At 32.8% G+C, this 27,160-nt stretch overlaps 1 protein-coding gene across 1 annotated transcript in view; it reads left to right on the top strand.

Moving 5' to 3' along the window:
- The first annotated feature begins 8,184 nt into the window (after positions 1–8,184).
- LOC124539344 overlaps positions 8,185–27,160 on the top strand; it is a 71,880-nt gene continuing 52,904 nt past the window's right edge. The window contains exon 1 of the mRNA XM_047116714.1: positions 8,185–8,290. Within this exon, the coding sequence (XP_046972670.1) occupies positions 8,200–8,290 (91 nt within the window). The 5' untranslated portion in view covers positions 8,185–8,199. The remainder of the gene's footprint in view (positions 8,291–27,160) is intronic.

The following is a 27,160-nucleotide window of genomic DNA, read 5'->3' on the forward strand; positions in this document are numbered from 1 at the left end:
TTACGCTCTGTATTTGTGCCATCGTAAATTTTCCCAAAATACTGCACATGCTACAAATAATTTTATTCTTTATTCAACTAGCACTGAATTGCCATAATGGTATTGCAATATAAATAAGCTCCTACCAGTCTGTTAAGTAAATTCTACTTTGAAGAATCGCCACAAAAATATTTTGACTAGAGTTTAATTCAATAAAGTATAATTCAATTTATATAGACTAATAATAATATTTATACAGTAACTAGTTTTAGTTCATATTTGTATATATTTAAGCATTTAATGTTTTTAATTCTTATGTTAATAAAATCAACATTCATAAAAAAAATTATATAGGAAATTATTAAAGTTATTCATTTCGGGATATTTACCATGTTTTTTTTATTTTTGTTCGGTGGAGCTCGATATTTCAACATTGTCTACGAATGTTTTATTCACGAGACTGAAGTTTGCGGGTAGATGTTGACATCAACAAAAAAAACATCAAACAAACAAAACAAACATGGTAAATATCCCGAAATTAATAACTTTAATAATAAAAATAACCATGTTAATTTAAAATCTAATATAGGAAATTATTATAAATTGAAAGTCGATTAAAACTAAATCCACGCTGTGTTACCACTAATTAAAATTTTGTTGGGTTTCCTTATTCACCAATGTTTTTTAACATGAGCATTAAATTTATTTATAGGCCAGGTTAAATGTACTGTATAAAGCTTCCATTAAAACGCAAACCTAATGCACTTTACAAATTTTATTATGTACACATCAATACGAGTCAAAGTTAAATATTTAATAATAATAATTTAACCTGGAAACAATCATTGTTTATGGTAATTCAATAGTTTTAGTAAACAATTACACAATTAGCTGGCTGAACTGGTTATATATTATGTCGATGAGTCTTAGAGTGAAGACTGCGGAACAGGAAGTTTAAGGTGCGACCTCCAGGCAGGTAGACTGACGACCTAGAAAACATGATAGTCCACCGGTCTGGAAAACGCTCATTCATTTAGAGCATCTGACGAGATACGTGCCTGTGACCATTTCAATTATATTGGTATATTTCAAAAAAAGTAGATTGACGACCAGGAAAAGATGAATGTCCTCCAGTCTGAAGACCTCTCGTTGCTGTAGAGCATCTGACGAGAGACGTGTCTGTGATCGCTTCTGTATAAAATATCTGTATCTGGAATATACCACATATTCCAGAGAGGTAGACTGACGACCAGGTAAAGATTGTGGTCCACCTGCCTGGAGAACTCTCGTTGCTTTAAACCGACGATTATAATCTGACGATTTGTATGAATTTTAGTTAAACAAATGTTTTGAAGATGTTTTTAAAAACTGTGAATAAAAATGGTCATCTAACTTAAGTTCACCGAGAATTGAGAAGACACACACATAGGGCAAGTTAAAGTCATATTATAAAGCATGAATAATGTATATTTTATTTTCTTATTCGTTCGTTAGTGAAGTCCTTACTTATCTATGCTAAGGGACAGCACACATTGGGCAAACTATAGCTCAATTTTTTTTATGAACTCTTTGCAACTCTTTCCATTTCAAAGCTCTAGAGCAGCGGTCGGCAACCCGCGGCCCGCGGGCCGCATGCGGCCTGCGAACATCTTCCTTGCGGCCCGTGAATATTTTGTAAAAAAGTTGACAAATATCTGGGGGCACGACAGTGCCCCAGCCAAGTCTCGAGCAAAACGGGCACGGCCGTACCATCTTTTCTCGAAACGATTCGCGGCTGTTTCGCATATATATCTTCGATGTGGACAAAGCTTGGAGTTTCGGTTTTCGGTGACTACTAGTAGGCATTAGAACAAGCTTAAGTTCGGAATGACATGTCAGTTGAAATCATAGTTTTGGATTTACGGTCGATAAAAGTTACACCATTTTGTCACTCACTGACTCACTGACCGATCATCAAAAATCTAAGGTACTTCTAGCAGACTTAGACACTTCAAATTTTGCATCAAGATTCACAAGTATTCAATTGGAAGAATACATAAATAGAATATAAAATAATAATTTAAATGTAATACATAGACTATAATTAATACATAAAGTTTATAATTCTTTAAATTTTTAATTCTATTTAATTAAATAGATTAAATTGTATCATTGTATAGCAATAAATATTGTATGCGCGCTCGGGCTCAGGAGACAGCAATGGCTGAATATAATCGACTCCAAAGTATATATCGCCCAGACTTGTCTAATTTAGAAGTAACGAAGCCTTAGAAAAGAAACAAAAGAGATATAGATAGAGAATGGGTTCTAAGCAAAGCAGTAGCTGAAGTCCAAGAAATTATGAAAACAAACAAAAAAAAAATGAGATCCCACCAAAAGCATCAAATGTAAAAAAATGCCAGGTCTCTCAATGCAGTCTTTCCATCGTAAAAAATTTGAGATCTCATAGAAGCCAAGTCCTATTCGCATTCTTATGTAGTTATAAATCAACATTTAGTAATTGTATCAATAGTTTTCTTTATATTATAATTTTAGTGACTTGGCAATGAGCACAAATTAAAAGCTGCTTGCTGCCTGGAATTATGTGTAAATGTTACTGACGAGACCTGTCATTATATTATTAGTTATGTGTGAATCATGGTGGTCACTACCGACTACATGCTCCAATACAATAACCAAGAATACCTTACGGGCCATCGCTTAATGAAAGTAAATGCACCGAGAGTACACTAACATTAGTGTTTGCGAACACACTTGTGCACTATATTTTTTGTCCTGCGCAGTTTACTAGTCTTGGATGAGACTGACTGCCGTTGCCGAAATTCGGTTGGGACGACACGGATAAACCAAAAGAAAATTAACTCTGTGATATTAATGTTCACGCATGGGGTGTGCGTAACTTTTAACTCCTCCTAATATGCCGTTTTATTTGTTTCTTCTTGTGCTCATTGCAAGTAGGGCTGCCTTCATTTATTAATAAATGAAGGCAGCCCTACTTGCCTTCAGTAAGTACGGTATGATCACTCATACCTAGTATATGAAGCGGGATTTTCAAAACTAATTACGATTCATACTTTTTATTCTCATAATCGTGCAATTTTTCAAAATAAACCAATATGCGTGTTCAAAATACGATTTTGGTTTGGTGGATCGCGGTCCAAACAACTTTGGGAACCACTGCTCTAGAGTCTAAAAAACGAGTCAATCAATTTATTTATTTTAGGTTCTATTCCAATGTATTTAACGTTGCTAATTGTTTGGCAGTGAAAATTGTTATTGTGTTCTGCTCGACTGCGCTTCACCAGATGTGCGCTGACCTTAACTTTGACTAACTCATTTAGCAAATGAAAATACTAAATAACAGGAGCTGGTTCTCTTTTTGTAAATTAGTCGAATAAAAAACTAAAAGAGCGACCGGAGACAATTGATGATAAATCACGGCCGGACTCATTTTCATAAATCTCTTTTGTACTGTACGCATCAAAATTAAAAATATAAAATTTGTTAATTTATTTTTAATTTTTTGGTATATAAATTTCACAAGTTACACCCAATGCATCAAGTAATGACCAATTTTATAGTAAAGCTTTATAAAGGTGTTTGCTGTATGTTTCATCCTCATCATCATCATCATTATCAACCGGAAGACGTCAACTGCTGGACAAAGGCCTCGGCGCTTTTCGTGTCGTAGTCACCACTCGAAAATTTTTGTTTTTTGTATATTTTTAAATCGTACACATAGTGCTACATACACGTCTATACTGTTAGATATAATATGTATTTGATACTAGAAACACATTATACATTTACTGTGTACTCCAAAACATGTTGTGTTTGAAAGTTATGAAAAACACATTCCACGTAGCATAGTCTACTTTAACAAACAATCTGTTCCAAGTACAATAAAGAAAAGATAATAACATTTCATTTTAAAAAGATTCAATGTCATTGGTTAGATTGAATAAATTGTGTGAAAAAATCGTGGGGCGTTATCGTCGTCGAAAATACTAAAATAAAATTACTTGTATCAATGAATGAATAGTATTAAATTAGAAATTGACATATATTAAAGGAACTGTGGGTAGCCCCCCTAGACATGGTGGTCCGACGACCTGGTGAAGGTTGCGGGAAGCCGCTGGTTGCGGGCTGCACAAGACTGGTCGTTGTATCAATCTTTGGGGAGGCCTATGTCTAGTAAAGGACATCCTTCGGCTGACATGAATGAATGAAAAGAACTGTTAGTGGTGCAAAATATAGCTGAGTAATTAGAAAATGGTGTAGTATACGTGAATCTAAGGTTTTTTTATCTGCATTCCTTTTTAGATTGGAATAGACTACAGTACTATGAACGCACATATTTAAATTCAAGAAAAGTATATTTTATAATAAAAAGGTCACCTATAACTTATTTACTTTAAATTAATTGTAGCCCTTTTTTTTTCTGACGCTACATTATAAGACTCACCGGTAGACAAACGTGTAGGTGCAAATTACGTCAACTGTCATCAACACAAATGCTTTGTTGCCGAGCCGCTACTGTGAAGTTACGTCTGCTTATATGCAAGATGCAATTAAGCTAAATAATTAAATTACATTTTTTTAAATAAGCAATTTTTATCTTGAGATAAATTTTCTTTTTCTTCCTTAACCTTTCTCACTCAGTACACATACAATTCTTTTTTATGGTATATTTTAGAAGGATGAGGAAATGGATAATATGATGGTAGCTAGTCACCATCGCCTTTAGACATCGGGACCGTGCATCATAATCTACCATCTTTAAGAACTAAAATGTTTGTCGTCCTCTGCGTTTGTGGTTACACTGGCTTACTCAACTTTCCACCAACCCGCATTGGAACAGCGTGGTGGAATATGTTCCAAACCCTCTCCTTAGTGGGAGAGGAGGCCTTAGCCTAGAAGAGAAATTTATAGACTGTTACTGCTCAGTGCTCACCTTGACGGTAGAAAATTTACTTAATACGGAACTTAATTATGTAATAAAATTCCACAGATATTTTTAACTTTGCCGTTTCACAAATTCAAATACATTTAAAAAAAATACGTTGGTGAAGAAGGCATATTATTCAGTACAAAATTATGCAGACGATAAAAAGACGTGGAATTAATACTTGCTCAGTATTCAGGCAGGATATATTACATACATATATAATTGTATTTAACTAACATGACTGTATTTTTAAATATTGAAAAAGAGTAACGACTAAGATTCTTGTCAGATCTTCTCATTAGGATCTATTTTTCGAACCAGTGGTGGCTTCACTTAATATAGTTATTAAATGATTCGAAAGTGCTTATTACTTGAATAAATTGTATTTTAATTTTGGTAATTAAGTATAACAGGTTGAGTAAACAGCTACTGTTTACTTGATCTGTTGAATTTTCGGTATACAATTAAGGGGTTTATGATTGCTAATGCGTGTAGATTAATAAGTAAATAAATATTGGAAAACATCATATACATTAATCGAACCCGGGACCTTGGAGTTGCGTATCCATGAAAACCGGTGTACACACTACTCGACCATGGAGGTCGTCAAAATATAATAAGATACAATGTCAGATGCAAAATAGAAAAAATACCCGAAATTGATGATAAAGCGTGCGAAAATCTTTCATCGAAATATTTTGATGACGGCTCGTAAGCAATTTACGTTAATTGACTTTTTGTGCGTGAAGGTACGAATCGTTACCGTTAATTAGGTACGAATTGCTATCGGTTTTGGAAACGACCGTTTTTTTTTTAAAGTATTCCAAAAAGATCGGTTGTATTATCATCGTCCATAGAAGTTAAACAATCATAACATAAGTAACCCACAATATTCAAATAATTATTTCTGTTTTTGAATAAAACCATTCTAATAAGTTTTAATGAACTCAATTTTGATTTAATCATACTACTGAATTTTTTTTTTAAATAATCCAAATATGTTTTGGAACAGCCTTTCAATATTTCCTTAAGATCACCCGAAAATGGGAACAACAATAACAGCCTGTAAATTCCCCACTGCTGGACTAAAGCTTCCTCTCCCTTTTGATGAGAAGCTTCGGAACATATTCTACCACGAAACTCCAATGCGCTTTGGTGGAATACAGATGTGGCAGAATTTCTATGAAATTAGACAAATGTAGGTTTCCTCACGATGTTTTCCTTCACCGCCGAGCACGAGATGAATTATAAAGACAAATTAAGCACATGAATCAGCGGTGCTTGCCTGGGTTTGAACCCGAAATTATCGGTTAAGATGCACGTGTTCTTAACACTGGGCCATCTCGATCTTAAATAAAGTGGGAACATTCCATATGAATTAAAGTTGACATTACGACATTATTGAAATTTTTGATTGGACAAAGAAATACAAGCTAGTCGAATTTAACCTTGTCAAAATAATGTCCAGATAAAATGATCCTTACCTTTCGATATATTTAAAAATGTTTCATTAAATTTTCACAGCCATCGATGTCATAGATAGGTCAATTTGTATTGGTTACCATCATCCTATAATAGATAAGAATTATCAGATTATCTTAAAGTATCGTTTCGATATTATTCATCTTATTCTTTAAGCTTTAAGATACATTTTTGCTTAATTTATAAAAATATTCACACTTCAAATAATCCCTATAATAGTTTCATTTCGATACACAAACTTATCTCGGTTAGACGAGGCATTTTCTTTTGTTTAAACTTATACAAAAGATAATAGACTTTATAGTGTTTGAATAAGAGTGTTTTTCGTATATGTATAATATAGATATATTTGAAATTACATTTTGTGTTTTTAAAGAAATTGATTTCTTTCGAATTTGATTGAAAAAGACGTTCGTTTTTTAATAAAATAATCATGTTTCTGGGTATTAAGGACTTCAGTTATATAATGTTTATTCTCATGACATTGCTAGTTATTTTCATTTATCTACAAATGTGTGACATTGTGATGGGAAGACTTGTTTTGAAGATATTCGGTAAGTACATTTTAATACCTAACCTTTAACTAATATATTGTTCCAATTGGTGAATGCTTAGTAATATTGGGTCTTGGTTTGAAAGAGAGCTAGGGTAACTATAAAGAACATCAAATCTTAATTCCCAAAGTTGGCCAATGTTTGTCCCAACACATTTATTATTGTTAATAGATATTGTTTTGGTGTTCGATTTTTGAAAATCCTAAACTGACATTTGTTTTGAAGAATCTGGAACTGAATGTTTGTAACTGTGTGCGTGTGTGTGTTTGTGTATATACTGATTTCTCACACACATGTTTAGAACGATTAATTGATAAAATTGTCTACAAGACAATTTAATCCGACGTCTGATATAAATCTTACACGTACATCGCCAATACCGCTTCGCCAATATCATCTATATCCAAGAATATTATTTAATCTGTTTTTTTTTTTAAATTAATTAACAAAGACAAAGGCGTATCTTTTTCAAACGAATGTCAAATACCACACCGAAATTATAATCAGCCAGTATCAACGTCAGTTATCTAATTTTTCAATCGAGTACATTCTAGTCTTCTTGTTAGGATTCCACTGAAAATTTACAGCTAGTCTTTCAAGGTAATGGTGTAACTGGTTGCAATAAGATTACTGCTTTTTAATTTTTTCCTTCTTACTGTATTATTCTTAATACGAAGCTTGTAGAATAGTTTTCAAGTTAATACGTTTGTATATTAACTTCTTGCATCATTACAGTAATATTTCCATTAGGTAATTAGTAGTTAGTCTTTTCTTCGTGAGAGAGTTCAAGATAAGTTGGTTCAAATCATTAATCTCTTAATCTTCTGGTAAATATTACAACTGAATATGCTGTGTTCCGGTTTGAAGGTGTAATGAGCTAATATATTTGGAGTCTTAAGGATATAAAATCTTAGGTCACAGCGCAGTAATGGTTATATTTCTAACAGGAAAAATGTTTATGAGCGGTGGTGATCACTTACCATGTAGCATAAAAGCAAGGCCTACAAATTAAGTTTATTAAAATCGTCAAGAGTCAGACATTCGTTGCAACTCTCACGTCTGTCGGTTGACGATTCTCGAAAAAAAATCTATCTAACCACAAGAATACTATTAGTATTAATTAATTTATTATCAAATCTGTCATGAGTAACAGATAGTACTATCAGTTCCGTGGCGATATTTCGATAACGTTACATTGAAAACACATTCGTTTAGTCTTATTAATTATCCCTTAAGATGGATTTCCTAATACTCCTGGCGCCCTTTCTTTTACTAGTGGCTATGTACGGATTATCTTGTGTGTGTTTACAGTGCTGTGAAATATTCGGTAAGTACCTCGTTATGTATATGTCGACCTGTTTGATTATATTGAAATGTCAAAATTTTGACGTTATTTATTGACAATTTTTCTCTTAAGAGTTTGTTGTGAATGGACAGTGTTTTGTTTTCTTTTTGTTGTTTTTTAAATGTAATGTTTTTTATTGGAAATGGAATGATGAGCTTATATTTAAAAAAGCAGTGTTCATATGGTACCTATGCATTATGAAGCAAAAATCATTCATAACGTATGTTATTTGGGTTGTATCTTATGTTTTAAATTATTTGAGGTATAATAGTTTTAAATACTTTTTGGTAATACATTTTTTGTAAAAATATACGTACTGATATCTTCCTACTTGTCCAGTCAGCTCAATAATTTTGTTACAGTTAATTTGTTTTCTAAAATTTACCTGATACATAAGTTTCGCTTTAATGATAACAGATGGCACTATTTTCATCTATTAACTACAACGCCATCTAGCGAGGAGTGGCAACACTACGTGACATAACATTTTGGAGCCTTAATATATAGATGTCGCTGTACACGGACTATCGTTAATAATATAATATGTAATTGTTGTATACAAATAATAAACACAATCAATTATTGACACTGACAGATATCTGGGCAGTTGAAATTAGATATTTTTAATACAATATTAATATAATACGATTATTGGTAAAATAATACATATACAGACCCGCATTTACGAGATTCTTGTTTCTGGGACTTAGGCACCAAAGTCCTAATTACTCAGCGTTTTGAATAATTAAAACAAATAAAATTATTTACGACCTCCTTGACAGGGCCGTATTTAGGAGAGGGCAACCGGGGCAACTGCCCTGGGGCCTCCACATTATTGGGGGCCACATTTTTCAGCAAGTTAACAAATACCTAGATATAGTCAAATTATAATTATGTTATTTTTAAATATTTTAAAAGTTAACGATACAAGTAAATAAATCACAGCTTAGTGATTGGAATGAAAACGTAATTAATTCATGATAATATAATTATTAGGTTGTTTACGCTTCTGTTTGTCTAGGGCCCCCACTGCTTTGTGGCCCGGGGGCCTCCAGACCTTTAAATCCGACTCTGCTCTTTGATCTTAGATAATATGAGCTTTCTTCTCGGAACTGAGTTGGTCATTTGTTTTAGAAATTATTAATATTGGACCTTTCTTGAGGAGGCATCTGGCTGAATTCCTAGTTGTCTTGCCCTTATACGAGCCTGTGTGTAAATAAGATTGGATTTATGTTATTATGATGATATACAATAGGCTATTTAACTGGTTTTTAAAATCCATTTAATATTATTTATAAGAAGTTAAGGAACCCAGTAAAAGTTGTGTTATTTATTTCTAGTACATATTTGCCGAAAACAATATCGTTTTAAACATTCCATATTTAAATAGCGCGCAAAAAGCTACTTGGGCAATATGGCACTGCAATGGGGTCGGTGACGTCACTTTACTGTATTTCAATCTGTGGTACATATAGTAGAAAAGTATAGTTTACAAGAAAGTGACTTCATCATAAGCCAATCAGGAGCGTTTTGTGTCACGTGACATACGTTTGAAAAAAAGCAATTTTAATTTATAGATTTTTGAATAAATTAAGTATTATTTTCAACTTTCGTTAGTATATATAACCATTTTTAAACTCATAATATACACTGATTACAATAATTTACAATTTTTTTTATTGTCAAATAGGCTATTACGTTATTTACGATTACAAGTAAAACGATTATAATCGTCTAGGCAACACATGATATTAATAACTTGACTTGTATTGCCACCTGTCAAGCCAATATCGATGTGGTGAATGCAATTTAATCGAATATTATATCAAGACTAAATAAACGATAATAAAGGGCATTAACTGATTTGCAACGATTCTTCGCTTTTCATAATTATATTAAAGTAATTTAAAGCATTTTTTTAGTGTCTGACCGAAGTATCGGTTTCGGTTTCGGCCGAGTTTCGGCCATAAATCAAATTTCGGCGGCAGTATCGGTTTCAGCTAAAATGGGCCGAAACCGAAACTGATTTCGGTAGTTGTCGTGCACGCTCATCTAACTTCGTTTCTCGCGGCAACGCTTTGGCGGCCGCTGTGTTTCGGTTTCGGTTTCGGCCAAAACTGAAGCAACGGCCGAATATTCGGTTTCGGTTTCGGCCGGAAAACCAGTTTCAGTCGGACTCTAATTTTTTTATACAATACTATCAACCCGACCAGACTTCGCACGGGTGCAATACCTATATAAATATAGTAGAGAATTTGTTTATTTACGTCATTACATTACACTTCTATTATTATCAGTGTTTGTTAACTATATTGTTCATGTATTATAAATACAAAGATCTTCCCCTCCATATACTCTATTAAAAAAAACCACATCGAAATCTTTTGCGTGATTTTATAGATAAGCATACATAGGGATAGACAGAAGTAAGTGACTTTGTTTTATAGTATGTAATGATGATATTCTTTAGGACTATTTTTAGAACGGTGGTCTCACTGGAGGCCGTAAATTCTTTGTTATTTACTTTTTCATTGGTTAGTTTTAATTAATTCTAAATTATTTAAATGTAACACGAATTCAAATTTTAATTTAATATTATATTTTTGATACTAACACGTTAATTGTTTTATTTGTGTATGGATTCTGAAGGTCTAAAATAAATGCTTATTATTATTATTGGGTAAGACAAACAGTTTCTAGAAAAGTAAACGCCTAAAGAGGTTTACAATTACTTAGCTTATTGTTTGATCAGTGTGGTCAACTGACGTTTACAGGTACCCACCGCCAATAAAACATGGCACTGGTAGAAATATTTCGCTTGGAATCTTGGTAACAAAGATTTGTACCTTCTGCCCTTTACACCGGCTTACCCACCCTGTATTCTGGAATATAAAAATAATGAGTACGAGTCGATAACTCGAGCCGCTCTACGTTGGATGCGATCAAATGGAAGGAGCTGGTACTGGGGAGCACCCGCCCAGAGGTGAGAGCAGTACTCCATGTGAGGCCGAATTTGCGCCTTGTAAAGTTTTAGGCGATGGGCCGACGTGAAATACTGTCTCGCCTTGCTGAGCACGCCCAGCTTTTTTGAAGCCAATTTGGCTTTGCCTTCCAATTGACCGCGGAACTGAACGAGGCTCGAAATATCAACGCCAAGTATTCCGATACTACCTGTAGCGGCTATCGGAATGTTCTCAAATCGTGGAGATACGACAAATGGTGTTTTTTAGCGGTTAACGCGCAAACTTGCGTCTTTTTGGGGTTGAAATGGACTAGATTTAGCCGGCCCCAATTCGAGACTTCGTTTAACGAAGACTCGATTTCAGACACAAGTTTGTTCCGGTTCTCTTCGACGTTTTCCCGAGAAATATTAGCGCGGCCGGTGTAAAAGGTGTCAACGGTACTGTCGTCTGCATAGCAATGAATGTTCCCGATTTGCAACAAATCATTGATATGCAGAAGAAACAGAGTGGGTGATAGAACGCAGCCTTGTGGAACACCAGCATTGACGAATTTTAAGTCAGAGCATGCACCGTCGACAACGACCTTGATGCTCCGATCTGCCAAAAAGCTGGTAATCCAATACGGTTAAGTATTATAAAATAACTTGGTCTTAAATCAAAACCAAAACGCTTTTTAGAATTTCTCGTAAAAGTATAAGTATCGTTATACTCGTTGCAGAATGAAAAACATACAATAATAAATAAGTATTCCCGCCATTACGAACATCTGTCTAAGTTAGTGTTACCAGACTAAATAAAAATGTAATAAAGATTAATTTACAAGATGGCAGATACCCGTCTGTTATCCATTATAATGTATGTAATATTTAATTTTAAATAATTCTTACAATTAAAATCACAAGAAAAAGCCTATTAGAAGTAATCTTGTAACCGAACCACCCAAATTACGCCGACCGAGGAGTTTAATTAACACCGGTGGTAGATTTTGCATTTCAAAATAGACTAAATTTAAAGTAAGTAAGATCAACTTTAAAAAAAAGCCCACTCATGTCTTAAATATTCAAAGTAAGGAAGAAAGAAATGTTTATTAGGACACGAGACACAATAAAAAGAATAAAAAGTATAAAAAATTAAATGGAAGAAAAACAACAAAAATAAAAATAAAAACATTAACTAATTATAACTACTGACTAACTTAATCTACAAAAGAAACAACAAAACAAAACAATAATAACTAAACTATCCTAAAAGGTATATCATTCAGCTTCCAAGTTGGGTTGCAAGAACCCAACCCTGATTTTCAATGATACCCTGCGTGGTCGTGACGGGCAAAGATTGGCGACGCACCTGTAAGTCTACCGGTGCTAAATTTATTTCCAATGCCAAATACGTGAAAACGAAAAAATTATAAGCGTGCCATTATCTTAAAGGCATATGCAGTATATCATTGATAATAATAATAAATAGAATAACATAACCTCTTCTTCTATCTTTGACGACCTTCGTGGTCGAGTGGTGTGTCCTGGGTGCGAGTCCCAGCCGAGTCAATGTAGATTATCATTTGTTTTCTATGTTGTCTTGGGTTTGGGTGTTTGTGGTACCGTCGTTACTTCTGATTTTCCATAACACAAGTGCTTACATTGGGATAAGAGTAATGTATGTGATGTTGTCTCATATTTATTTAAGTATTTATTATTTATTATAACCTTCCCACCTTCTTCCTAAAATGATACTTAGTCCAGCAGTGAAATATATTATAACAAGCTGTTACTTTACTCCTTTTTTATATATTATTTTGTTAATTTCGGAAACAAGTCTAAAATTTCAAATATAAGAAAAACATAAATAGTGATGACCTCAACAAGGAGTGTTTTGGGTTTTGATCTCTCGGACCAGATAACGAAAATAAAAGAGGTCTTTATACGATTATAGTGTCTTAGTACTCAGACGATGGCTATCTGTATAATTGTTATTAATTTCTATAAATAGCCTTTAGTTGCTGTGGACATAATACGACAAGTACTAAATAAAGTTAATATGATGTCATACTTAATAAAGGTAAAAAATATCAATTAAGAAAGGCTGGTAACACATATTTATCTTTATTTGAATTTGGAACTTATCTATATTATCTATTAATGTTATAAGGAGGAAAGATTTGTTTGTCTGTAATCGATAAACGAATTTTAAATTATATTCAGAAGTCATAGACTATATTTTATTTCATTAATTAATTCTTTTGTCACGAGCTGAATTGCACGCAGGCAAAGCTGCGGACATATTTACTACTAATTTTTACAGGCTATCTTTACTTTACTTATCTACATATAAAATTATGTGTGGGTCCAATCTTAGACTTTAATTTTTAGTCACGTCCATATACATTATTTATCTTGTATGCCATGGTAGCCTCAAATCATAGAAAATATTTTAAAAAAAAATGTCAGGAAGTGCAAGAATTTAAATATAGAAAGAAAGCATTTTTATCAACGTCCTTGTGCAAAACACCTGGAATCCACAGCAAAATAACAATGCATTGACTATTGAGATAAAAAAATTGATTGTGTCTAAATTTAACACTAAAGTGCTTCAAAACCTTTAGAAATCTACGTCTAAGTTAAAAGGCTTAAGATCATGAAAAGCACCGAAAATCTTACTTATCTAGGATGATAAGCACAGCACGCGATCAGTGTTGATGCTGAACGCATGGTGATTGCGTGGCGACTTTAAAGATTGTTACCCTCCCGCGTTTTTTTATTGACAGCTGTCATTGAACAGAAATAAATATTATTTTTGTTTTATCTGTTGGTATATTTAAATGTATTATCCTAAGAACCGAATGAGGATTTGCTTTCGTGAAATGATTCACTTATTTTTCTCACCTAAATTTAATTTGACTACGATAAATTTTAATTTTAATGTTTTTGTCTAATTAATTTCATTGTCTGGGTTAAATTTGAACATGTGAATATACGAGCCAAGATTGGCCAAAGATTGAAATGCTATGATTATGAATGATTACTGTTCAAACCAAAACTTGTACCTCCACATACTTTTTAATGACATAGGTGACAAACGAGCAGGAGGCTCACCTGATGGATAGTGACTACCACCGCCCATGGACATCTGCAACACCAGGGGGCTTGCAGGTGCGTTGCCGGCCTTTAAGAAAGGAGTACGCTCTTTTCTTGAAGGTTTTCCGAACCGACACGACATGTGTCGGTTCGGAAAACCGCCAGCGAAAGCTGGTTCCACAAAGTGGTTTTGCGAGGCAGAAAATGTCTAAGAATACTTCATGTGCATAATTTGGTTCAACATGTCTACCCACATTGGGTAGCGTACACAATGGGGAGGCATAGCAGAGCGATATTTAGAGATTGGTACGTTAAAAATAAAGAGATAACAAATTTATAATTTTTGAAAATTAAAGTAATATGTGCGATTGCTTTTTCTATTCTTTTTTTTAATTGGACGCCTCTTTGGAATGTCATTTTGATAAACAATGAAATACGTGTTAGGTATTTTGCAATTTGTTAATATTGTGCAATCGCCTAATTAATATTTATACATAAATTATGTATAATTGTTGTTTGTTTGTATTAAATTTTATTTCATTTTTGATAAAATGTGCAGGCAGGCGGATAAATGTAGTTAGGCCATTTAGGGCTTATGGCGCCACTGTTTATGGGTTCTGAAATGATAAGCTTGTATTTAGGCTTGCTCACTTTTCAAAAGGAAACACAACAATACTTATTATTGCTGCTTGTCGCAAAATAAAAAATAACTGAATCCGCCGTCTATATACACTTAGTTTATAAAGGCATAGTAATAACCGTAAAAAAATTAACAACTTCAGTGTTCTACGAAATTCATCAAAATTCTGGCACATGTACATTCCACTAACCCGCATTGGATTTGAATTTAATGTTAAAAAATCTGTCTAAAAATGGGAGAGAAGGCCTTAGCCCAGCAATAGGAAATTTACAGTCGTTTCAGTGTTCTACGAACTGGGTTAATCATTCGTCAAAACAATTGGAATTGTAATGAATTAAAAGACTGCTAGCGGTCGTATACAGTCGTATGTACATAAGTTATGATTTGTAATGTAATTTTGATCTTCTTCTAAATTTAAATAAACTTATAATGTAAACAATTCTTATATAATATATAATAACAAGCCATCGATAACAATAAGTTTTATCTGTGCATAATATAAAGCAACACGTCTGGTATTATAAATAATACCGTGGATTCACTTATGTACTTGTTAAATCGCTTAGAGGTGTGATAGCGGCGTTGTAAAGCAATCCGTTGACGTGTATAAGGAAAATATTGAATAAATGCATATTTCAATATGAGATTATATTTAAAGTATTGCCAATAAATGATTGAATAGTTACATAACTCTTGGACTCCTTTCTAATTGAAACTATTGATGATGGATGAAGAAAGAATTAACGAAATAGTGAAGCAGTGTCTATATAGTAACAGCCTATAAATTTCCCGCTACTGGGTTAAGGCCTCCTCTCTCTTTTTGCTGAGAAGGTTAGGAGTATATTTCACCAAGCTAGTCCAATAAGTATGTTGAAGAAGGAGATAAGGAGGAGATTCACATGTGGCAGAATTTCGTTGAAATTAGGCTTATGCAGATTTCTTTCAACACAGATGAATTATATACAAAAGTTAAGCATATGATAATTCCGAGGTGCTTGCCTGGGTTTGAACCCGCAATTATCGGGTAAGATGTACGCGTTCTAACCACTGGGCCATCTCACCTGACTAGGTAAACCTTTGTCTAGTAACACTTAATATATTATACTTTCTGAGTCGATTGTTTAATCAATCATGTATCAATAAAATGATTTGTTGTTAATTTTTGTATTTCAGAGTAACTCCAATTAATTGTTATGTAACAGGAGTTAATTTGTATATTTATTTATTTATTCATTTATTCATTTATATCTTACTACAATGATTGTACACTTTTGGATCCCTGATTTCTAAACTAGATTAAACTGTATTTTAGAAATCAGTGCTAACTCATCGGACATTTAACATAAGTAATATGGTATTTGATTTCCATTGAAATATTTAGGTTTTAAGAGCTGAGGTGGCCCAGTGGTTAGAACGCGTGCCTCTTCATCGATGATTTCGGGTTTAATCCCAGGCAAACACCACTTAATATATGTGCTTAATTTGTGTTTATAATTCATCTCGTGCTCGGCGGTGAAGGAAAACATAGTGAAGAAACCTGCATGTGTCTAATTTCATCGAAATTCTGCCACATGTGCATTCCAACTCGCATTGGAACAGCGTAGTGGAATATGTTCCAAACCCTCTCCTTAATCGGAGAGGAGGCCTTAGCCCAGCAGTGGGAAATTTAGAGGTTGTTACAGTTCTGTACTATTTAGATTTGATTATTATTGGTGGTATAAATGAATAAACCTTCAACGTTTGGTACCAGTGTTAATGGTGCTCATTACAGTAGAAAGCCATTCAATACTATTTTTATCATACGGCTCTAGGCCATTGAGTGATGGCTGACAGTCGAAAATCATAATTATGATTACATAGTATTAAACAGAGTCGCTTACCGCTGTCTGTCCCTATGTACTTCTAGATCTTTAAATTTACGCAACTGATTTTAATGTGGTTTTTTTTAATAGACACAGTGAATCGAGAGGAAGGTTTTTGTATATAATGCATGAACAATATAGTAAAGAAACACTGATCATTTTAGAAGTTTCTAATGTGGAGTCGTACATAAAGAAATTCTGTAGCATATTAAATTATAAATTTATTATTATTAATATTAAAACATCGTGAGGAAACCTGCATGTGACAAACTTCATGGAAATTCTGCCACATGTGTATTCCACCAACCCGCATTGGAACAGCGTGGTGGAAAATGTTCCAAACCTTCTCCTCAAAGGGAGAGGAGGCCTTTAGCCCAGCAGTGGAAATTTACAGGCTGTTGTTGTAGCATATTTAGTCCATATAAGTATAGCCGGGACGGGTCGCTAGTATTTGATATATTCGAACAAAAATAAATAAGGAAGTAATTTCTATTACTATGACATATTACTTGTCGACCTCTTGATTTGTATCTTGAGTTGATAACACCAAAGTTTGATCGGAACTCTCAGTGTGAGAGCACGATGTGTACTTGGCCGGTACATTTCATTGACCTTCCTATGTTCTCGCGAAACCTAGAATCTCGGATTGATCTGAGATAGTTTCGAAGTCATATGAATATATGGTGTTCCAAGGATTACCTAACCTAAGATTTTTTTTTTATTTACGTTTAAACAATTTACAAAATTACACATATCAAAACAATAACAGCAACAAAAAGCCACTGAGGTTTCAGTGAAACTTAAGATTCGTGGGAGACTATCATTACAGCTTAATTTGTTTTCTTTAATTTGTGTTTATAATTCATCTCGTACTGGGCGGTGAAGGAAAACTACGTAGGGAAACCTGCATGTGTCTAATTTCATCGAAATTCTGCCACATGTGCATTCCACCAACCCGCATTGGAACAGCGTGGTGGAGTATGTTCCGAACCCTCTCCTTAATGGAAGAGGAAATTTACAGGCTGTTACTTTACTTTAATTTATCCAAGCAAATACAAAATCTTTAAAAAGCTATATCTGATCTATATGAAATGATTAAATATGTAAAATGACAATAAATCAATTCGTTGTTATCTAGGAATGTTTTTAATTTATAATTTAATTTCGCTCTTATCTAGCCATAAAGATCGCATGATAATCCTCGAATCTACCGGAATACCTACTGTGACGTAATACAAAAACGCAAATTTATGTCGTAATATAAAACAATATAATAATTTTACTGATTTAAAAATGTTATCGAAATGTAGCGTGAGAAAAAGTAATTCTCAACGAGTAAAATTTTATGGACTATATTCAGGATTTTAAAATGATAATTATTTTATCTTCAGAAGTTATAATTCATTGATTTTTATGAAATAAACTTAAATATAGGTACATTATTATAACATATGTGCGATATTTTTAATCTGACCCATTAAGAATATTTACTAAAATCCATTTGCCGTCGAAACGCTTGACCCTTGGAGTAGTGGTACAAAAAGCTTCATCAAAAGTATAACACCTCGCCTCATTGCCTCCACTAGTGACAGGAGGGCTGGTTCGTTTTTTGCCCAGAGGATCGGAATTGCGATTCAAAGGGGAAATGCTGCTAGCATTCTTGCCACCATTCCACGCGGTCAAGATTAATACAGCAACTAGTTTTAGTTCATATTTGTATATATGTATTTAAGCATTTGATGTTATTAATTCTTATGTTAATAAATTTGATTGTTAAATTAAAAACAGGCATATTATTAAATACCAGATTATATTAAAAATTAAACTTAATTTTAATTTATTTCTAGGACACTGACATAACATGTAATAAATATGGTGTACACGAGTAACTACTGACTTTCTTGACAGTTCTTCTAGGTATTTAAAATAAATATTACTCCGGTGTACTAGCGCTCTAGACATCTTGGGTACCGTGGAGAATCTCAGATAAAAATCACGTGGGGAATGCGTTTATCCAGGAAATGTCTCTGCCAGTACAAGGCGAGCTTAATGGGGTCTCATGTAAACTATAACAAGGAATATATCTGAAGCTACTAAGATTGGTAGTGTGGGGGACAATGTCTATGGAGAATAGTGACCTTTTGGGGTTCCATTTACAAATCTGCCCGACTATAAAAAAAAGAAACAAAAGAAATATTAGTATACTAGCCACCAACCGCGACGTCACACGGTCGCAATGCTCTGATTCTAAATATACATTAGAAACTTAAATTGTCAGAGTTTATTTACCATATTATCCTAGTGTTATATACAAAAACCTTACTCTTGAATCACTCTACCTATTAAAAAAAAACGCTTCAAAATCCGATGCCTAATTTTAAAGATCTAAGCATGCATAGGGATAGACATCGGTAAGCGACTTAGTTTTATACTATGTAAAGATAGAAAAACATTAATTGAACCTTGTGAATGTATCTTTGGTCTAATAAAGTCTATTCTACATCTTGAGAAGAAGATTAAAAACGCTTAATCACGCTTCTCCAACGTGAGAACACGTGATAGTCCCTCAATCACATACAGGTTTTGTGTTTTGTTTTGGAGTCTCGTCTTCAAATCACGGGGATATCACGGCCGATAAACGAATTATAATTTGATTGATAACAACAATTATTTTGACGATTATGTCGAGTTCGTGACTTGTTGCAAATAAATAATGACAAAACGTCACAGTGACGATTGACGAATGAAATTATTAATTACTAGTGACCCGACCCGGCTTCTCAACTACTGATACCAAAATATATTACCGAATTTGTTTATTTATGACATCACATTAGAAAATTCTAAAATTATCAGTGTTTCTTTCTATTGTCCATGTATTATATGCAAAAACCTTCCTGTCGAAACACTCTACCTTTTATGAGTAAGAGCATACATAGGGACAGACAGCGGTAAGCGACTTTGTTTTATACTGTGTAATGATGATATGGGTAGATTTTGATAATAACAAACATTCTTAATACTTATCGAGGTATTCATTATAACTAATTGTTTCCCATTATATTTTTTCGCAGAATTTCACTCAATTTCTAATGTTGCTTGTGTACATTATTATTCATAACTCATATTTCCTATTTTACTATACGCAGGCTTATCTAATTCCGGTGTAATGTCGTTGTTGCATTGTGTTGCGTCATCAAATACTCACAATACTAATAATAATTAAACTCACAATACTACTATAATCATTGAATATACGAACTTTATATCCTTTAAGGACACAATTTATATCAACGGATTACGATATGGAAATCTAAAGAAATATAATAAGAAGAATCTTACATATTAATAGCGTAAGTAGATTTTTGTCCCAGTGGTTATGGGACGGTAGGTGCACATAAAAATCGGTTATGGTCTCGTTTCCAGTCGTAGATGTGCGGTAATTAAAAATGGTTCTTGGTTACAATTTTATAAATTGTTACGATTTAAAAAATATATAATTTTAGAGTGCAGAAAAAAGTTACTGGCAGGATAGAAAGCAGTATTACGGTCGTGCAAGAAAAATAAATGAAAACGTAAAATGTACATGAGTGCCTTGCAGTTTATAAAGAAATTAAATTAAAATAAAACTTGTCATAGGTTTGGAAATTACTACAAAACTTTTGAATATACGCATATTTTCTCACCCATTCATTCAATCCCATTAATGAGACCCACTAGTCAACTATTTAAAGTACAGGGTGTGAAGGATTGAGAACGTACGTGTCGAAACGTTAACCCTTGGGCTCGCCATAGATTAATTTAAAAAATCCTCAATATATTCGTTTTGTAATTACATATCAATTGATTGTGCTGAGATAAGTATTTGTTATGTACATTATTTTGAAAACGCAAAAGTGATATGATATTAATCTCAGATGCAATCACTGACTCGTATTTGATTTATCGTTGCAATGATGTAAGTTGTCAGTTCAATATCGAGTGACTAGATAGTTCGACGAGTTAAAAATATAAGGCTGTTCGTATGCGCATCTTTATCCGAATGCAAAAAAAAAACAACAGATAATGTTGCCATCTTATCTATGTCTTAAAATATCTTACGCCTAAATTCCGAATTATACTATTTGAAGTTGAAGCTAGGAATATTAAAATGAGTATGGAGTTTAAAGTTTTGGCTCGATAATGTTTATCTATATCTATCTATTGCATTATAATAAGCAATATCAATTTGCCGAAAAATATCATATTAAAAATTCCATATTTAAATAGCGCGCAAAAACGCTACTTGGAAAATATGGCGCTACAATGGGGTCGGTGACGTTGCTTTCCTGTATTTTAATCTGTGGTACATGTAGTAGAAAAGCAAAGTTTACAAGAAAGTCTAACTAAGTTTTACTTTGAGTATGGATACCTGATTTTGCATAACAATATAATATGAAATTAAATGAGTAGGCTTATGTATGTATTTTAATGCTATTAAGTAAATGAGCAAATAGGTGAATTCATGATAATTAATATTTACCATTCTTTACATAGCCAATGGACCACGTCCGAGGTTGGGATGCTGTGTCTGTAGTAATACTGGCACATTACAAACATAAAAAAAAGAAAAAAAGCTCACCTTTTAGATAGAATAATAATAAATAATAATAAATTAATACTATGTATTGTTACTTGGCAGTATAATACATGGTAAGTGGGTGGTACGTACCCATGAAAACCGGTAAACCTATACATTACTCGACCACAGAGGTCGTCGTCAAATAATATTTGTATTGTGTAATTGATAATTTTCTACGTCTAAATCAAATTGTCTATGATTAGCAAAAGGGTATGTTAGAGTCTATGCTCAGGGGCTCTGCAGTAATAATCAATGTACAGAGTAAATAATAACTTAAACTAAGAACTCAAGTGTGGCAGTTATACAATAATTAGTTTAGTTGTCTATCTCCACTGGGAGCCCTTGTTTGCTGTTGTCGAATTAGTTCATTCGACTTTGATTGGCTTTCCAAATCTGAAGGTTAAATGTTTACCAATTTTGACGAAATAAATACACTCATATTTTTATTTATCGTGTTAGGATGGTACGGAAAACAATGCAAAGAAAATGAAATTTTTGGCATTGTAATAGCGTGGTACAATAACCTCCAAATATTGTCCTTGAAATATATTTTTTTTATGTATTAGGTATAAGTATTGTTTGTTGATGACAAAGTAAAGTAATTCATTTTAAATTTTACCACTAAAATGTTTCTGATCTTGATCTAGTAACATATTAATTACAATTATGTTTTATATGAATATATATTATCTGTGTATTTAAGCATCTGTCATCTTGAGTTGTCAGCGCGGGAAAATGAGATATCTCGCACGTGACATTGGCGAAATAATCTGTGCCTCTTTGGCACAAATAAAAGCCATATGTATATAAAAAAAGAGATCAATTGGAGTGCGGTATTCAATGCACCAGTGTGTGGATTTTTAAACATAATATGTAATTAATGTAATTTGTAAGTCAAACTTACATATGCACATTACAATAGTCTTATTACAATGATGTTGCAGTAAACAGATATGTTATTAACGCGCAAAAAGTGAAGATGGTTTTTATCGAGCTATCCTTTTTACTTTTAACGAAATTTAAAAATAAACTAAAATAAACGGTCCCCGGCGCAGCACACTTTTTTCTGTTGTTTCGTATGGATATAACATATCTGTTTATTAGAATATCATTGTCTTATTAAATATTTTTAAGGCTATCAAACAGACGAATGAAGTGTACAATTACAAATTTTCGATTTATCAACATTACAACTACTATTATTGTTACTATACGATAATTTTTTAAAATGTGAATAGTCAAAGGTAATAAATACATTGTATCATGCCTAATGCATTTAAATATATCATCGTATTACCGTTGTCGATTTATACGACTATGTACCCCGGCGACCACACAGCGGTATTAAATAAAGATTTAAAAACATTAAAATAACATATATTTCTTCTGATATTTTACTTCTTTACGTATTATTTATCATACTTAGTTCATGTAATAAAATCAATTGCGTCGTAAACTTGTATCTTATAAACTAAAAGAAAATTTACATTGAACACACATTTTTCTTGATGGCTATTATTAAAAGAACATTAGTCTCATAATAATTTTGCAGTCAAATGAAAATGTAGTTTGTAAAACTGCGTGCAAAATTATATTTAAATCACTCGATAAGTACAAGTACAATAATTTAGTCAAATTATTAGACTGTCTGCAAAATCGGCTATTAAAATAATGAATCAATATGTAAATAGAATACTCAATTTTAATGATGATGATTATTATTAGTTCTAAGGATTTTTAAATCCTTATTTTATTTTATCTTGTATTATGCGATATAGTTAATTTGCCAGTCTGATAACTTCTAAATTCGTTGGATTTTGATGCGCTTTCTATGAGTGCGTGGCGACGGAGTCGGAGATATGCAAAGACAAGTTATGGCCACTCTGACTAAAATATTAAAGATTCATCAAATTAATGTCCTGTTGAATATGTGACTCTTGATTAAATAAAAGTCTATCTGTTAACAGTAAGTCATAAAGTTAACATTCTCAGACACTATAGAATTATTTTTTAAGTAAGTATTTTTGCTATTTACATCAAGTTAAGCCGCGTTATTTATCCTTTAAGAGAGCTTTTATTGCGTTTCTTTCTGTTATAATACACATTTTAAGCTGTCTCTTTGTTTTTCTTGTTTTACTTCTTTCTTTCATATAATTGAAAATTGTAAAAATATAGATGAACAGCCGGCTCTCGGGTAAAACATATATAAATATACTAACAACTATATCCCTGCATATCATGTCATTAAATTACATAGATTTAATATCGAAATATCTCGAATATAAGAATTTTGCGATTATATGCTATCGACTACAAAAATCTTTATTTTTAACGATATATGATTGTAGATAGGTTTTGTGATTACGTGATCGGGTCTATCACGAAATTATTAATATAAGATAAAGTGTTTTATTTTAGGAAATTATGTAAAAAAAAACTATATTTTGGGTTCGATTTTAATTGTTATAGCCCTATGGACCAGTCTTAATCACTTAAATCACTAAATATTACAAAACAAAGTCGCTTTCTCTGCCCCTATATCCCTTTGTAAGCATAAATCTTTAAAACTACGCGACGGATTTTGATGCGATTTTTTTTAATAGTTAGAGTGATTCTAGAGGAAGGTTTTTGTATATAATACATGGACAATATAGTAAACAAAAACTGATAATTTTAGAAGTTTGTAATGTGATGTCGTAAGTAAACAAATTCTGTAGTATATTTAGTATCAGTATTGCACCCGCGCGAAGTCGGGGCGGGTCGCTAGTATTCTACATTTTTATCATTATGACGTTCGTTACGATGTTCTATGAATATATAATTGCGGTAGTCTAATTATCGTTGTATGTTTTTCAACATGTGTATTAACCGTACAAATATAATGTGTACATAGTCCCTTAACCTTGCCCTTACACATACGTTATCACGACTTTAAATAAACACAACCTTCCCAAAAGATCAAGTTATAATAGGGCTATATTTATTATGTTTTCTTATGTAAGATTTAGTAAGCGTGATTTGTAATTACTTTCAAAGTTATGATAAAATATTTCATAATTTAAATAAATAATTTTAAACGATTTGATAAGGAAGTAAGTTTACGGTTATAGATAATGAATGATAACAGTTATGAGGATTTATATCAGAGGTGTGTCTTTACTAGAGCTGGTAGTAGATTATTTTTTTTACCGCTTTTATTATTTACGCGGTATTATCACAGAAGTGACTTGAACTTCAGATGCTATGTTTTAAATCATTTTTCTATACCGTTCTACGGTCAACAACAACAACAACAACAGCCTGTAAATTCCCACTGCTGGGCTAAAGGCCTCCTTTCCCTTTGAGGAGATGGTTTGGAACATATTCCACCACGCTGTTCCAATGCGGGTTGGTGGATTACACATGTGGCAGAATTTCTATGAAATTTGTCACATGCAGGTTTCCTCACGATGTTTTCCTTCACCGCTGAGCACGAGATGAATTATAAAGACAAATTAAGCACATGAATCAGCGCTCTACAGTCGTTATGGTGTAAATGACTTACGGTAAAAATTGGTACCTAATAATAAATCTATATTAATATTATAAATGTGAAATTAACTATGTCTATCTGTCTGTCTGTGTGTCGTTCTTTCACGACCAAACTGCTGAACTAAATTTGATGAAATTTGGTATGAAGCATACTTGAACTCCAAGAAAGGAAAATAGGCTTTTTTGCCCTAAAACGCGAGCGAAGCTGCTACTAGTACCAAACTTGGTGGTAGCGCTTTGTGCAAACCCGTCTGGGTAGGTACCACCCACTCATCAGTTATTCTACCCCCAAATAACAGTACTCAGTATTTTTGTGTTCCGGTTTGAAGGGTGAGTGAGCCAGTGTAACTACAGGCACAAGGGACATAACATCTTAGTTCCCAAGGTTAGTAGCACATTGACGATGTAAGGAATAGTTAATATTTCTTCCAGCGTCATTGTCTATGGGTGATGTTGACCACTTACCATCAGGTTGCCCATATGCTCATCCACCACCCTATACCATAAAAAAAGTAGTTCGATGATATATGACAATTTAATTATTTGCAATTGTAAAGGATTAAAATAAAGTAACTGTGTTAACGTCCCAAGGTTGGCTAAAGGCCTCCCCTCTCCTTTGAGGGGAATGTTTGGAGCGTACTCCACTACACCGTTTCGTTACGGGTTGGTTACACGTGGCAGATTCTCAGCCACGTGCAGATTCAAGTAACTGTTGGGCAATCTCGACTCTCACGCTGGAAAATTTTATTCGTCAGTTCGATAACCTACGAAATTATTTTATAAGACAAGGTCACACGAATTTTTTTTGTAGGCTATTAAATACAATGAATGAATTATATATTTTTTTTGCTCGATACACACGTGTTACTTATTTTTTTAATGATTTTTAATAAAAAACCTTTACGAGCGGAAATGTGTATCCATTCTAAAATGTATGTTCTATTATCATCACAGTAATGTTGTAAATAATCTATATTTTACTATTATGAATTTACCTATGGCGTTTCGAAACTCACTAATAAATTTAAAAAAAATATTTTGTCGTATTTAATGATAATATTTCTAAGTCGAAGTCATATAAAGTCAGTTGAAGTCATGTATAAGATGAAGTCATATCACCTCACCTCAGTCAACTCTTGAGCTACTATCGTTCCCACTAAGCACAAGCATTAAGCTTAAATGGAGGGGTCAATGTGAATGTCGAAATTACTTCTAAAAATATATTTGATTGGATATAGTGCTTACTAATTTGATGTTCTACTCCCAATAATATTATAAATGTGAAAGTAGCTCTCTTTGTTGCACGTTTAAAGAAAAACTATTAAATAAACTTATATAAATGAGGGTCCCTTCAGGGGGTAAAATGGGATTGAGAGTTTGTGTGATATAAAGAGTTATATTAATTTCGGGCAAGTAAATCTTGTGACCGATTTTGGGCCATAGTAGCTTCTTCTTAAGGTATAATAAATTACTTTATTATCCCTTAGATATTATACAGGGATATTTATTTTAAAACAAATAGGCTTACATATGACACATTTTTTGCCAACGGTACTGTCTTATTTGAGCCACAATCGAAAAGGAAACTTCTAAAACTATATTTGTAAAACCATATAACCTAACACATTTATTTTTAATTAATAATTGTTCTTTAACATTTAAAATATCTAAATAGCTTTTGAAGAAATATATAAACCTAATTATGATATTTTTATCGAAAATCATTGAATAATATTTTTAATGTATTGTTATTATGAAACGCATACGTCACGAAAACTATTTTCTGCGATGATATCAATTAATCTAACTGATAATAACGAATCGTTTTAAAATAGAATCAATGACAAGAGAAAACATTAATATCGAGATGATAAGCGATAGTGTCGGCGTTTTAATTGTAATTGAAATATTGTGTAATTTCATTCTCGACGCTGTTAATTTTGTTGACATTGCATGATTCAATTTTATTAACTCATTACTCATAATACATATTCAAAATCAAAATATACTTTATTCAAGTAGGCGTTTACAAGCACTTTTGAATCGTCATTTAACAAACTATATTAAGTGAAAGTACCACTGATTCTACGGAGACGAACCGGCAAGAAACTCAGTAGTTACTCTTTTTCAAAGTACCTAATGAGTATTCTTGGCCTAGTAG

This window comes from Vanessa cardui, chromosome 22 (genome assembly GCF_905220365.1).
Source record: "Vanessa cardui chromosome 22, ilVanCard2.1, whole genome shotgun sequence".
Classification (NCBI taxonomy): domain Eukaryota; kingdom Metazoa; phylum Arthropoda; class Insecta; order Lepidoptera; family Nymphalidae; genus Vanessa; species Vanessa cardui.